This window comes from Necator americanus, chromosome IV (genome assembly GCF_031761385.1).
Source record: "Necator americanus strain Aroian chromosome IV, whole genome shotgun sequence".
NCBI classification, from domain to species: domain Eukaryota; kingdom Metazoa; phylum Nematoda; class Chromadorea; order Rhabditida; family Ancylostomatidae; genus Necator; species Necator americanus.
In genome coordinates this window covers 22,948,172-22,961,780 of record NC_087374.1, presented here as the reverse complement: position 1 = coordinate 22,961,780, position 13,609 = coordinate 22,948,172, and the positions used below count along the sequence as shown (strand labels likewise).

The following is a 13,609-nucleotide window of genomic DNA, read 5'->3' as shown; positions in this document are numbered from 1 at the left end:
GTAAATTCTCATAGCAAATGGCTTTGTTTATAAATTTCTAAATAGTTGAATTTGTTTCTGATAGAGTTCTTGTGCACTTTGAACATACATGTACGAAAAGTTATCATGCTATTTTCCAATTCCCTGAAATCCGAAGCAAAAGGAGGTGACGCAGTTAAACCATCCTTTTCCTCGATTCGCATAGGCAATAAACGAACACCTGCTGCAGCGCTGTGAAGTTGAAGGGCTTTTTTCTTTAGCGGAAACAAGTATGCTCATACTAAGGCACATGCATTTTGAGAAATTTCCTCCGCCAAGGATTTCTCATGTAATTCCGATAAATCTGAATCGCAATAGATTTGCTGATAGAAAGTGCAAGTGTTTTGCGAAAGACTGGACAGAGACAGAATTTTCCTTCTAAATACATCGTCTACCACTGCAATCAATAGTCTAAATGTTTGAACGATCCAGAAGTGCCTGTCTCTTTTGTAACTGTTCACTATTTTCATGCGAAAATGGAAGTCATTCATGTATGGACAAAAGAAAAAATATCCAGTAAAGAGGTTCCCAAAAATGTTCTAGGTGCTAGGGAAAATTTTCTTAAAAACACCTTCTATAACCAGACCAATAAAAAAAGAGTGGGTCGTTTTCCTGTCAGGATTTTTTTCTGGATTTGTTTTCCTCGAGAAAATGCACTTTACACATGTGTGAATACGTATGAAGCAAGTTAGAGATAACATATGGTGAAAGAAATGATCTCATGTTTTTTGAGATGTGCAGACACGCAATTACAGACATATCTCAAAACACTATGTAATTAATTTCGTACTCTGAATTTATTGATATAGATGGGAACAGTATTATTATGGATACGTCAACCACCCAACCGTCGGGTTCTTGTAATGTTCCCAGACCTTGACCACAGGTCCTGGAAATTAATTCGACTGCTGAAGCAAAAAAAAAACAAATTCGGAATACATGTATTTGCTTCGTGTGATGAGTTTCTTCCAGGTGATCCATGAACATCTTTAGTTCAATCTGTTCCAGTTAACATTTCTAAAGAAATTTGAACTTGTCTCTTGGACTCTCAAAGCAGGGAGTTCCTTACTGCATTAGAGTCGATGGTAGAGTCAAAACGAAATGAACCGCAGTGTGGTTGCGAAAGAGGTTGCGCTCGAAGCGGTGCGGTTGAGATGGCGGTTGGAATCGAAGTGGACCATCCCGAGCTGCAGCAATGAACAGTGGTACCAACGGTATCATTGCTGCAGTTCGGGATGGTCCCATCTCGGTTCCAACCCCTACCTCCATCGCGCAGCTTCGAGCGTAACCGCTTACGCAACTGCACAATGCTTCATGTCGTTTTGACCCTACTATACATAGCCGAGACGTAGTCTTCACAGTCCACTTCTCGCATAAAGTGCTCTTTGCTTGTTTATATGAATTTGAAAATACATGCGCCCCTAAGGAAGGAAGAAGAGGGGGTTTTTCGCATTGACTGGCATCATTTTTTTCGGTGTGGCATGAAATTGTTAAATAGGTAAGTAGATAAACAAGTGACAAAAGTAAGTGAACGAACCTCTAAGAAAAGAGACTATTACATTTCATTTCAAAACATTTCCAATCACGAAACGTTACGGTTAAACAAAGAAAATGAAAGAAGCAAGAAATAATCACGCAGTCAGCAAACGATGGTCATTGACAGCACGAACTAGACTTAGAACGAAATATATCGACATAAAAAACGAAGGAAAAAGCTACAAATATTGATCGAAAAGAAATAGCGTAATAAGAAACTATGAATTAAGTTATATGAAACTTTGTGTTCTGTTCACGAACAGTTAATCAAAGGGTGAGAAAATAATAAGCAACGAGGGTCATTCCTCTAATAAATAGAGCTTTATTCGGTGTTTGTTTACGTCTGAATGATCGAATAGCGCAAAATTGGATTATAAAATAGAACAAACAGCACATGAATTTGTGCAGCGTATTTATTTCTTGTGCGGAACAGTAATATCTGTCGTTCATAGTCGGACCAAAAATGTTCAACCAAGCGACCGCGCCTGCCGCAACACATGCTTCGTGCTAACTCCCTCCCTTGCTTCGTACTAACTCCCTCCCTATCTCCCCTGTTTCGATGAAAGGCGGTCGTCCTCTTGGGAACGTTCAGTTAAAAAAATCAAAGAATGGCTGCACCTACACATTGCTATGAAACGCTGGACGTACGGACATGAAAAAGAATGCCTGACTATGAACAAACATAGAACTTCAGGGTTGCTTGAGTTTTATTACCTTTACTACAGGTGACTGCGAGCAGTAAGGTAGTAAAGTAACCTGCCGGAAGTAATCAGGTTCTATGCGCGTCCCTAAAAGATACACTCCCGAATTCGAGTAAAAGTTTCTTCTTCTCTAAAGAACATAAAAGACGGTGTCCACATTCATGAACTGATGCGCAGGTTTGGTTGTTCAATAATTTTCTCCATAGTTAATGGTTACAGTTGAATTGCTTTTTTTCTCGAGCAATTTCAAAACCATTGCCGAAAACACCAGTGCAGATTGCTTATTAAACTAAGGTTAATTACGGTGGTGGTCGTTAAGGTAAAAAAGATCATGCACTTGAAGTCATCTAGTATTAGTACAACCACCAGTGTGATTAAAGGCATCACCCCACGAATCTGAGGTGGTGCAGATTTCAGGTGGAGTATTCGTATAAAGGATGGGAGACTACGAAGAGGAGGGTGGTTCCGTCCATTTCTTCCTAATTGCCGTAAAAATCGGCTCGGAAGATACGGCTTCATCTCGTTTTGGCGCACCATTTTGTACAAGAGGTTCGATTGGAGCGCGCCAGTCTTGTGCGGCGCCGCATCTTCCGGGCCGTTTTTTACGGCAATTAGCAATAAATGGACGGAATCACCTCCCTCTCCGTAGTCTCCCATCCCGTATACGAATACTCCACCTGAAATCTGCACCACCTCAGATTCGTGGGGTGATGCCTTTAAGGAACTTTCTGGGTTTCGACCACTCCCTTAGCGGCTTTGCAGAAAGAGTGTACCTTTCATAAAAACGTGCACTAAGATTGATGATTCTACAGGGTCTTCATTTCATTAATGGGTTTAGGACAATATCTTCCAGTTTAGGCGGACATCTCCGTGAAGTTTTCTAGAAAGAAGAGATATCGAGCGTTCAAAATGAACAAAGAAGAACGATTTTGTTTGGAAAATAGATGAGAAAAAAATGAAATAAACAAAAAGTAGAAAAAAGTGACTTCTCGATAATACATTCGTTCTGGTTTAGTTCTCCTCACTAACTAGTTTAAACAGCTGAACTAGCATTATTCTGATGTGAATTTAAAGAAAAATTTTAGATTTCTATCCTAATCCTCAGATTGAACATTTTCTTAACCATTGTTTCTGTGGATTCTGAAAAGTGAGTTCAAGGGAGAAATTAGTGTTAGTTTGCAGTTTATTGAATTAATTATTTGTAACTTACAAAAACGTTATGAATTTAGCATTTGCATTGCTCACTGACTTGTATAGCACTTATGGGAGTACAGTTTGTTTATGTTTTATCTGTAATTTTTATATAAATCATATTTTTAAGATTGATTCTTGAGTAAACAGGAATCAAGCTTTTCGCAAAGAAAAACAAATGCATAACAACATTTCTGTGGCATTATTTAACATTTCTTTCGCCAAACAATCACGTGAAGCAGATAGCGTTTGCAGTTTATTGATGGCCTTCGTAAAAGATTGAGTCATAGCGCTGAACACCTGAAATCTCATCTGGAATCTCATTATCCGCCGAAAAATACGGTATTGAAGCAACGTTTTCTTCCAATAAATGTTATGTCCCTATCTACCAGCATTGCGAGCGATAATTCATTGAATACAATAATTCCTCTGAGGAATGGTAAACGATTAACTTTAGGTGGAACAAAGCACGTAATTAACAGAAGCAGGCGAACGTATAGCGACGACTTCGAAGAAGATCACGTAATGAGCGGGGAAAAAACCAACGAGCAAACTAGTGAGACAAGGAATTAGTGAGGAGAACGCCGGTTTTTTCTCTCGTCGAGCAATGAAATAGAATCCTCGGAGGTCGTCGAGCGATGGTGGAAAGGTGGGTGCGAAGAGGGCGAAAGTATGGCATACGACAACAGCTGACAATAGCTCAAGCATCGATCCACGACTCTCGCTTGTAAATCATCGCTGATCCGGTGGGGGATCCCTGATGATCTGAGAGTAGTTCGAGTCGGAGGTTTTGGATGGTTGACTCCTTGAAACTCTGCCAGAATCACTTGTTTCTGGTTTCCAAGGTTCTCATCAATGTTCGTCACTTGGATTGAATGCTGGTTGCGCGGGAATAATGGAGAATAACGTAAAACGACCACGTTCGAATTTTCGGTATTTTGAGCTGTTCCTGAAAAAGACGTAAAGAATTCAATGAAGAGCATGAAAAGTGAAATCCGTGAAAAATGTTGTGGCCCATCCACAAGTCTTTAAAATCTAACAGCTTTTACATGGTACTATTTAGAATTCCACCATAAGATCCGAGCTTATTTAAATTGTCAATGACATCTCAATTAACTAAGTTCTGTTGATGTATTCGTGAATCTTAACTACTTTTTCCATTAGTTGCCACAATGTTAAAGAAAAGTGTCTACAGGAGTGGTACACAAATGTGTTAGTCGAACCACGGCGACCCAGCACTCCATTAGTCTAAAGTGAAGAAATCCATAAATTCACCAAAAACAACCAATTACAAAGTTTAAAAAAACTCAATCCAAACTAACTCCGAAAGAAATTGTGCATTTCCTTGGACTGAACTTTTGTGCTGTTGAAGGATCAAATTTTGAAAACCAGTTTTTCGTTCAGTTTATTGTTTACACACGTTTATTCTGAAAAACTACCAAAAAAGACAAGGTGTTCCGTTTTTTATCGTGACCACTAGCACGGTTTTGTTTTGCTAAAAAAAGTGGTTCTGTTGTTGTTGTTCTTAAAGAGAGGCAAACTTCTTCAATTTCACGGATTTGCTCAACTTTTTCAGATAGTTACATTAGGAGAACTCTTTCAGAGTCTTCAGCAAGTGGAAAGTAGTTGAAAAGATTGCACTTCTGTTCCAATCTAGCTTAACAAATGAGAATTGTGAAGAAAGGGTCTGATTAATTTATTGGTCGGATTCCTAGCCATATCTGCCAAACAACTTCTGTTGTCATACACTTTTCAATCGCCACCGTCAGATGCACGTACAAAGATGATATGAGAAAGGACTACCATGTTCAAAATTATATTAAAAACTATAAAATTGCAGCTTAAAATTATAAATTAGAATGCATTCCTTAGTACCCAAATTTTAAGTTAGCATCATCTGAATTCACAGCTGTATCGCCTGAGATAGGCTCATATTTTAAAAGCGAGGATAGAAGATTACCAGAAGGTAGGATTTACAAATCTGAAAATTTGTTATCCTTTTCCATTTCCAGATTCCAACAAAAACGAAAAACCCAGTATGCTGACTAAAAGAAAAGTCCTGGATAACCTCCCTAAACTTCAATCAAGGAGTGAATGTTCAAAAATTTTACATTTTCCCTATCAGTTTTCCATAGCGAAAGGCCCTGCTCAAGTGTCTTCGGAAAGACAAATTAGAGAGCTTATGGGTCCAATCAAAGAGGTGCAAAAGAAAACCATAGCAATTTGCTGGGCTAAAATGCCAGTTCATTTCGAACCTTTCACAAATTCGCTTTGCTGATGTCATCTAACTTCCTCTCGTCTGTATTCCATTACAGAACTTCCCTGTAAAAAGAGTACGTTGAGATTTTGAGAGCACAAAGTCGAAATTTCTAACAACGAATTCGAAGTGATTCTATTGCACGTGATAAACATGTATTTATTTATTTAGATCAAATTAGAGTCCAATTCAAGCACAATTGGTGAACGCTGCATCGTTTAGAAGGCAAGGACAAAATCCAGAGAGCAGTTTGAACGAAAGAAGTGAATGATTTAAGAGAAGTTATCAAAACAGTTAAGGAACACGTCCTGAGAAGAATAGAGCTATACGGATATTCCTGGACGTTAGGAGAATTAGTAGCCACTGGTGGTGGAACAATACGAGAAATCGCTCGGAATGCGTTTGTTGTTCGGGTAATATCGCGAAGAAACGCGTAGCTTCTCGCGTCCATGTGAAATGGTTGTTACTCACAGCACAACTGTGTCCCGATTCACACGGGCGTTGCGATACATAAACATCCAAAGAAAGTTTAAGAACGGGCATTTATGTATGGCTCTGCGGATGAATGCGTGCCTACACATTGGCTAAAACTGTGCATAATCAATAAAAGGACTTTTTAGTGAGTGAGAACGGAGTTAGTGGGACGAGACGATAGAAGCAGAAAGGCACACGAAATAAACACTTCATGAACGATTCCGAACGTTTTCAAAAAGTGCGAGGAGGCCGTTTAGAGTGTTTCGGGAACAAATCGCAGCTAATCCGTGGTTCTGGTGTGCTTTTTTTCATGTTTTTTTGTGCGATATTGTACGGCATCGTACAAACACTGCAGACTATATGCAAGGAGAGGAAAACAACAGACCTGCCGTTGTCCTTTGTTTTGAAGTAGAATTTTGTGAACGTTTTTGTGAAAAATGCATGCGCTGGATGGAATTGAAAGAAATGCCGACGTGTCGACAAAGCAGCTGGTTTTAAACGAGATGGAAAATTTGGCAAAAACAGCAATAAAAGCAAAGGCTTCAAAGATCGGACTTTTTCGTAGCACCCAAAGCAACAGTTGATAGACGCGCTGGAGAGCCTCTTGTGGAAAGCCCGTAAAATAATGCAAAAATGCGCTCATGCGCTGTATTTTGAATTTTCTGTCACTAGTGTGAGAATTAGAAAAATGTAAACAATATAAGTGAAATAGACGGCAATCCTGCACAGCTTTCGAAAACACTGGCTGGACAAAATTAGCATCAACATTAATAAAGAATGTTAGCCCTCAAAGATTCTGATTAATTACTAGCTGTTAGAAACTAACACCATTTTTTTCTTGTAAAATTTTAATGAATTTTTTAAAATTCTTCTGTCTATCCTCTACCAACTAGAAACATATTTCCTCATCCCGGTGTGATTTAACCCTTCGAAATGAATGACAGTCTAAGATGCAACTGTTTCAGTACTCTAATATTTTTATTTAGTTATTTCACTGTTAAAAGCGGGGCACGTGTAGTGTAGCGGTTAGAGGTTCCGCTTCCTGCACGATCGATCGGAGGTTCGAGTCCGCCCTAGTGCTCACCAAGCCTTTCATCCCTCCGGGTTCGCTAAATTGGTACCAGAGTTGTCTGGGAGGGCGAAAACACTGACTTGACACATCGGCTAGCCACCGCGAGTGATTGTATAGGCCAGATACACGTTCATAAACCTCAAACGATTTTAAATTGAAGTGAACGTGGGGGCGCATCTCAAGCGGATTCAGTAACGCCAGACACTTCATCCTTTATCCTTCATTATTAAACCCATTCTACCCGCTAAGTTTCATGTAAGTCGACTCATTTCACTGCTTAAGTCGGGGTTCCACTTATTTTTTTGTATGATTCCGCATGTCCCTTCTTTGCCTCACAAAAATGGCAAACTAATTATTTGTAGATCAGCTTGCGAAGAAGCTGTTTTAGCGTAGTCGATTAAAGGCAGCATACCACGAATGGTGCGGATTTCAGGAGGAGTAACCGTGTATGGGGTCGTAGATTATGGAGACGGGGGTGGTTCCGCTCATCTCTCCCTGCATCACTGCAAAGAGCCGCCTCCAAAATGCTGTTTTGTACGACGCCATCTACTGCAACGCCCCACCCGTTGCGCCGCCCCCGCCCTGCGATTCGTCGAAAATCAGTTTAGACTGCCGTGATAGGCAGAAAGGGACGCTACGCGTGCAAAGGTGGCGCGCTGCAATAGAAGGCATCGTACTAAGCAGCATTCAGGGGCCGGCTGCTTGCAGTGAGTCAGGGAGAGATGAGCGGAACCACCCCAGATTCGTGGTATGCAGCTTTTAAAGGTTTCACTAGGGCAGATTCGAATCTCCGATCGATCGGAGGTCTGCACTAGTGCCACTCAGAGCTCTCAACTCTCCAGGGCCAATGAATTGGTACCAAACTTGCCCTAGAAGATAAGAATTGACTGATTTGACACTTCGGTTAAAGGCATCACCCCACGAATCTGAGGTGGTACGGATTTCAGGACTTCTGGAGTATTTGTATACGGGATAGTAGACTATGGAGAGAGAGGTGATTCCGTCCATTTCTTCCTAATTGCTGAAAAAACGACCCGGAAGATGCGGCGCCGCACAAGGCTGGCGCGCTACAGTCCAACTCCCTGTAGAAAATAGTGCGCCAAAACGCCTGAAGCCGTATCTTCTGGGCCGTTTTTTGATGGGTGATGCCTTAAACCAACGCGAGTCATTGTGTAGGCGTACGTATATTGTATGAATACCAAGCGATTTAGGATTACAGTGAAGCAGCATTGGCGCATTCCAACCGGATTGATTGCTGTCAAACGCTTTGTCCTTTGTCATTTATCACCTTCTGAAGTAATGAACTATTTAGTATGAAAATCGAAATCTTATTCGGCCTGCTTGTATAGCCTGTGACATCATAGCAGTCCGCTTCATCGTACATTTTCCCTTCGCCTGACCATCATTGAGGAATTCATGGTGAAAATTCTTCTCTCCGCATGGGACCAGCAAAAACCTATGTGCATATTTAATGTTCTTGTCAAGAATGGCTGAAATTCTGCTTTTCATAGCATTCTAGATGAACTCAGAGTTTAATTCTGTAATAATTGTCTTTTACTCGAATATCACAAATCTTAGCTTGCTAAAGATATGTGCAGCTCTTAGTCTGCAGACGTTTGATTGGATTTTCTCTAATGGTCATAGAAAAAGGATAATTCTCTCAATGCAGCCCATACATGCACCGGTGAAAGTCTCAGATGTAGCGAAGAAAAGAAGCGAGGGAAGAATAACACTTTATGGATCTTATCATATATCTAATGCACTGTAGAAGGCAGTAAACACTACAAAAAAGTCCAAAAAATGAAGCCCTGTTGGTCGTATATGTATGTAGAAAAAGAGCTGTGACTCTAAATGTACTCACTGTGCTCTCTTAGTGATAGAAGAACATAAACCGGCAGTAGTTATGAGGTTTTTGGGCTTGGATGGTCTATTATGAAGCAAGCCCGTTATGGTCTAGAGAACAACTTCAACCGTTTTCTATTTCCAATTAAAAAGTTGTGGTAGAGGAAATGTAGCCAACAAATGAAAAAAGGGTTTACAAAAAAAGCAATGCGAAACGGTACATTTCTAACAGATGATTTTCGTTATTGAATTGTTCAAAGGCAGCGGATCATGAAATTGAAGATGCTGGGATCCCCGTGAATAGATATGAAAAGGGGTGTATTAGCCTGACGACCTTAAGTCCACCATGTAATCCAGAGAAAGGCGTACAAAACAGACATTCTCGGCATTATTAGGGGGTCTGTGCGTTTTCACGATTTCCGTTATAATAGATGTATCGTCGTGGACAACTCCAAAGTCTCCAAGATCCAACTAATGCAATAGAAATCATAAGCAGCAGAAGCAGGTGTTCTTTCGTGTAAAAGAATGTATATATGAAGAGATGGGATCACTCAATGCTGCTTCTCATCCGTTTCGTGGATTACTGGAGGAGGCTGAGGAATTTCGTGACATTCCGTTTTCTAGGCGTTTGTTTCCTACGATTGTCCAAGAACGTTGCGACGATGTTCTTTCAAAAGCAAAATAAGAGATGTTATGAATAACTAAACGCTTGCACGCAGTCGTGAGAAGAAATTGACACTCACAAATAATTCGATCTCTAGCTGCTGGTTTTTGCATAAGTTTTTTCAGAAGAATATTTCTGCCTTATCTTTTTAAACAAATTGACACCTAGTTTTATCAAGTTCTGCTTAGTAGTTTGTTATTTCTAAACATTAGTGCCTCTTCCGCTTGCATCGAAACAGCCTCTATCGGCCGAAGAAATATACTTTTACAGTACTGGCTAGGATTTTTGGGTGCCCAGGAGTTTTTTCCTCTAAATTTGTTTGTGATCCTCCACAATAGTTTACCGCCTCATAACGGCGTGGAGGTGACTCTAGGCGTCGAATTGCGATGCACAGCGGAAGTACGTCCATTCGTCAAGGTGACTACCTGATCTATATAGGTTGCCTGTGGTGGAAGCTAACTTCGCCATGAAAGGGCTGCTTAGTAAGTCTATCTGCTACTCCAGGATATACACTGCCTCAGTATCCTGCACACTGGGCCCTGCCGCCTCAGACGTTGGACGGAATGGCGACTGGTGAAAGGCGCAGGTTGCTCTAGACGTCTTCAACTCTAAACTAAGGCGACACATGCACGGCTTGCCATGGAGACTGTCTCAGACTTTGTAGTTACAACGCGAGAACAGCCTCCACGGACGCTGACCTACATGTCCTTCTCGGAGCTCCAGAGCATATCAAACTCCGCATGATTGCTTCGCAAGAGAGGTTCCGCCTTGTTTAGAAATATGGGCGGTGTTGGCTTTGTTGTGCACCCATCTGTCGTCCATCTTATTGATTCTCACGAGATCCTGAGATGCTGTCACCTACTCTGACCATTCTTCGTCTCCGTCCTCAGCGCCAAAAACCCATCAGCATCACCAACTACTACTCACCAACATAAACAGCAGATGAATCCGAATTGGACGCACTTTACGAGGTGCCAAAGAGAGTGATTCGCAACGAGAAGTCCTTCTACAAATTCGTTGTCGGTGACTTCAACTCAAAACTAGGAAAGACTACAGACGAGGAATCCAAGATTTGAAGATTTGAGCTTGGGGACCGGAATGAAAACGACAACCGTCTTGCCATGCTGTTGTCTGCCGCTTGCCTCTTTCATAGAAAGTCTATTTTCATCATTGGTGGACATAGGAATCCCCAAATAGCACGACTTGTGCAGAGATCGACCACATACTCACCAATCGGAGACTGTCTACTTGACGTCTACGAAGACCTAGTACCTTCCTATTGGAGTGATTCTGACCACGGTTATTTCGAGTACTCCTTGCCCAATGGTGACTAGCAAATCGAGGAGTACCTATATAGTAGTCTGGATCTGCTGCTTGGAGGATTGCAAGCTTGTGCTGAATGCGATGCAAACTTGGATTTCAAATTTCGAAGAATGAATTTCGAAGACCACCACGGAATTGTTGGAAAGAAGAAGGGCATTGAGGCTTTATCCGAATGCTTGTTTGCGTTTGTGTTTGCTACTAACCGAATTGAGCGGTTAGTAGCAAACACTAGCTGCAGAAAAGCGTTGCAGGAAGATTTTTCGAAATACAGGCAGAACAGGATTCTGGAAGAAGCACGAGGATGAACAATTCAGAAGAAGTGTAGCAGGGTATATATAATATATCCGTGATTATAATATCCCGCTTACAGCTTTGTTCAGCAAAGACGTCTCACCTCTTCTTGTTGTGAGATGGAAATCATTAGGTAGAAGTTCTACCCAAACCTTTTCCGTTCGTCAAACCCTGTTTTAACCCCGATCATTTCCACTGGTGAAGTTCCACCACGGATTCTTCCTTCGGAAGTACGAATCGCTATAAAAAGTACGAAATCTGGCAGAGCCCCTGGAGCTTAGCAGTCTCTCTCTCGGCTGGTAGCCATCTACTTCAGCTAATTCTAGCGAACCACACGACGTTCTATCTTCAGAAGGTAAGGAAATCATCGTCCAAGACCAGTGGAAAATCTCACGAACCGTTCTTATTCATAAGAATTCCCGTCTAGAGATAGTACGTAGAACGGTGATAGAGTTCAGGCATCACTTGTTTCCAACGATAGTTTCTACTATCTTCTATTTTCTACGATAAGAAGGGTGATTGAGAGGAACTTCGGAACTACCGTTCCGAATATACCGAAGCCTGCTGAGCGTGTTCTACAAAGTATTCACCAATACCATTCTCACGTGCATATCTAGAACGTTGGACGAACGCCAGCCTCAAGAACAAGTTGAATTCCGTCACGGGTTCAGCCGCATGGTCCACACCCAGACCATATCTAGGGTAATAGAGGTTTGGATAGAATACCGCCTGCTCCTTGTTCTAACCTCCGTCGACTATGAGAAAGCTTTCGACAGCATAGAAACAAATGCAACACTGTCAGCGCTTGTCGATGAAAATGTGGACGCGTCGTGTGCGAAGACATTAACCAATTGTTAGGGCCAATGCACCACTACGATACAGCTTTTCCGCCGCCCTCACTATATATGTTGGAAAGGGGTACGGCAAGGCGACACTATATCGCCGAAGCTGTATTCACGGCTGCATTGCAACGGATAATAATATCACTTGCTTGAGAAGGAAGGGGGATGACAGAATGACAGACAGGTGACGGAAGATTCCTCTCGGACCTTCGTTTTGCGGACGACATCTTTCTCTTTTCGAGGAGTATAAATGAAGCAGAGACGATGCTCAAGAAATTCAATGAAACAGGGAGGAGAATAGGACTGCGAATAAAACGAAAGAAGACACAGTTCATGAAGAACGTCTACTGCGATGACGGAAGAGTACAACGTGAAAGCTTCGAGATCGTGGAAACTCCGATGCACGTCTACCTTGGACGCGCTGTGAATATAAAAAACGAATAGAAGGAAGAAGTGAATGGAAGGATGAGAGCAGCGAGGGTAGCATTCGCACCCGTCAGGGAAACTACGGACCAACTGACAGAACAAGATCTCCGTGCCCAGAACAAGATCTTTTCGACTCCGCCCTTCCTCCAGCGCTCTGTAACGCAGTAGAGACGTGGGCAGGCACCGCCATCATATCACTACCCACACAGCCTTGAGAGATGTCTTCTGAAGTTTAACTGTCGCACTCAACACATAGCCGGTTATTGCAGGGCCGACTTACGAGCAGTGTCTCGTTTTAGCGAACCAGCGAAATATATGTCGAAAGCAGAGCAAAGATGGTCCGGTCATATTATGAGAAGAGTCGTCGATAGATGGACTAAAAGAAAGCTAGAGTGGATCCCAAAAGATGCTAAACGTCCCCGAGGAAAGCCACCAACGAGATGGGGTGATGTGTGGTGCACGAATGGACCAACTAAGAGCTCACCTGGATACGGCTGAAAGACCTCGCCAACGTAACGAAACGAGTGGAAAAGATGCTGGGCCCGCACGACCATTGAAGACGGGCCATCTAAGTATCTAAGTATCTGCGATAGGAAAGTAGAGTGTCAAAGTTGAAGGATGGTTTAGATAAGCTGACTATAGAAATTAAAAACAGCTCTTTCTATTCAGGCTGAACGGATATAATCCGCCAATATTTGCGAATCTGGTCAATCTGGTGCTTCATTTACATGAATAATTGTTAGAAACAGTGCTCGCCACAAAAAATACTACTACATCAAAAATAGTCCTTTGTTCGGATGAATTTTAAACCGTTTTTGCAGCTTTTTAGCAAAAGCACTGAAATTCTGGAGAAACCATCTGCTTTCATCTGCAATTAGTTAAGCACGTCCACGGATGACCGAAATGAAAAGGTAGAAAACGGATAGATGCACGCAAAAAGCTGAAAAATACTTGTGTGTATAAATGATGCGC

The 13,609-nt window shown here is 41.7% G+C and overlaps 1 protein-coding gene across 1 annotated transcript; it reads left to right on the top strand.

Moving 5' to 3' along the window:
* Nucleotides 1-12,475: 12,475 nt before the first annotated feature.
* RB195_002417 (uncharacterized protein) lies at nt 12,476-13,135 on the top strand (the record flags this gene model as incomplete). Its single annotated transcript, XM_064199666.1, has 3 exons — nt 12,476-12,634; nt 12,712-12,809; nt 12,907-13,135. 3 exons carry the CDS (start codon nt 12,476-12,478, stop codon nt 13,133-13,135), a joined length of 486 nt encoding a protein of 161 aa, XP_064055547.1.
* Between the last annotated feature and the right edge of the window lie 474 nt (nt 13,136-13,609).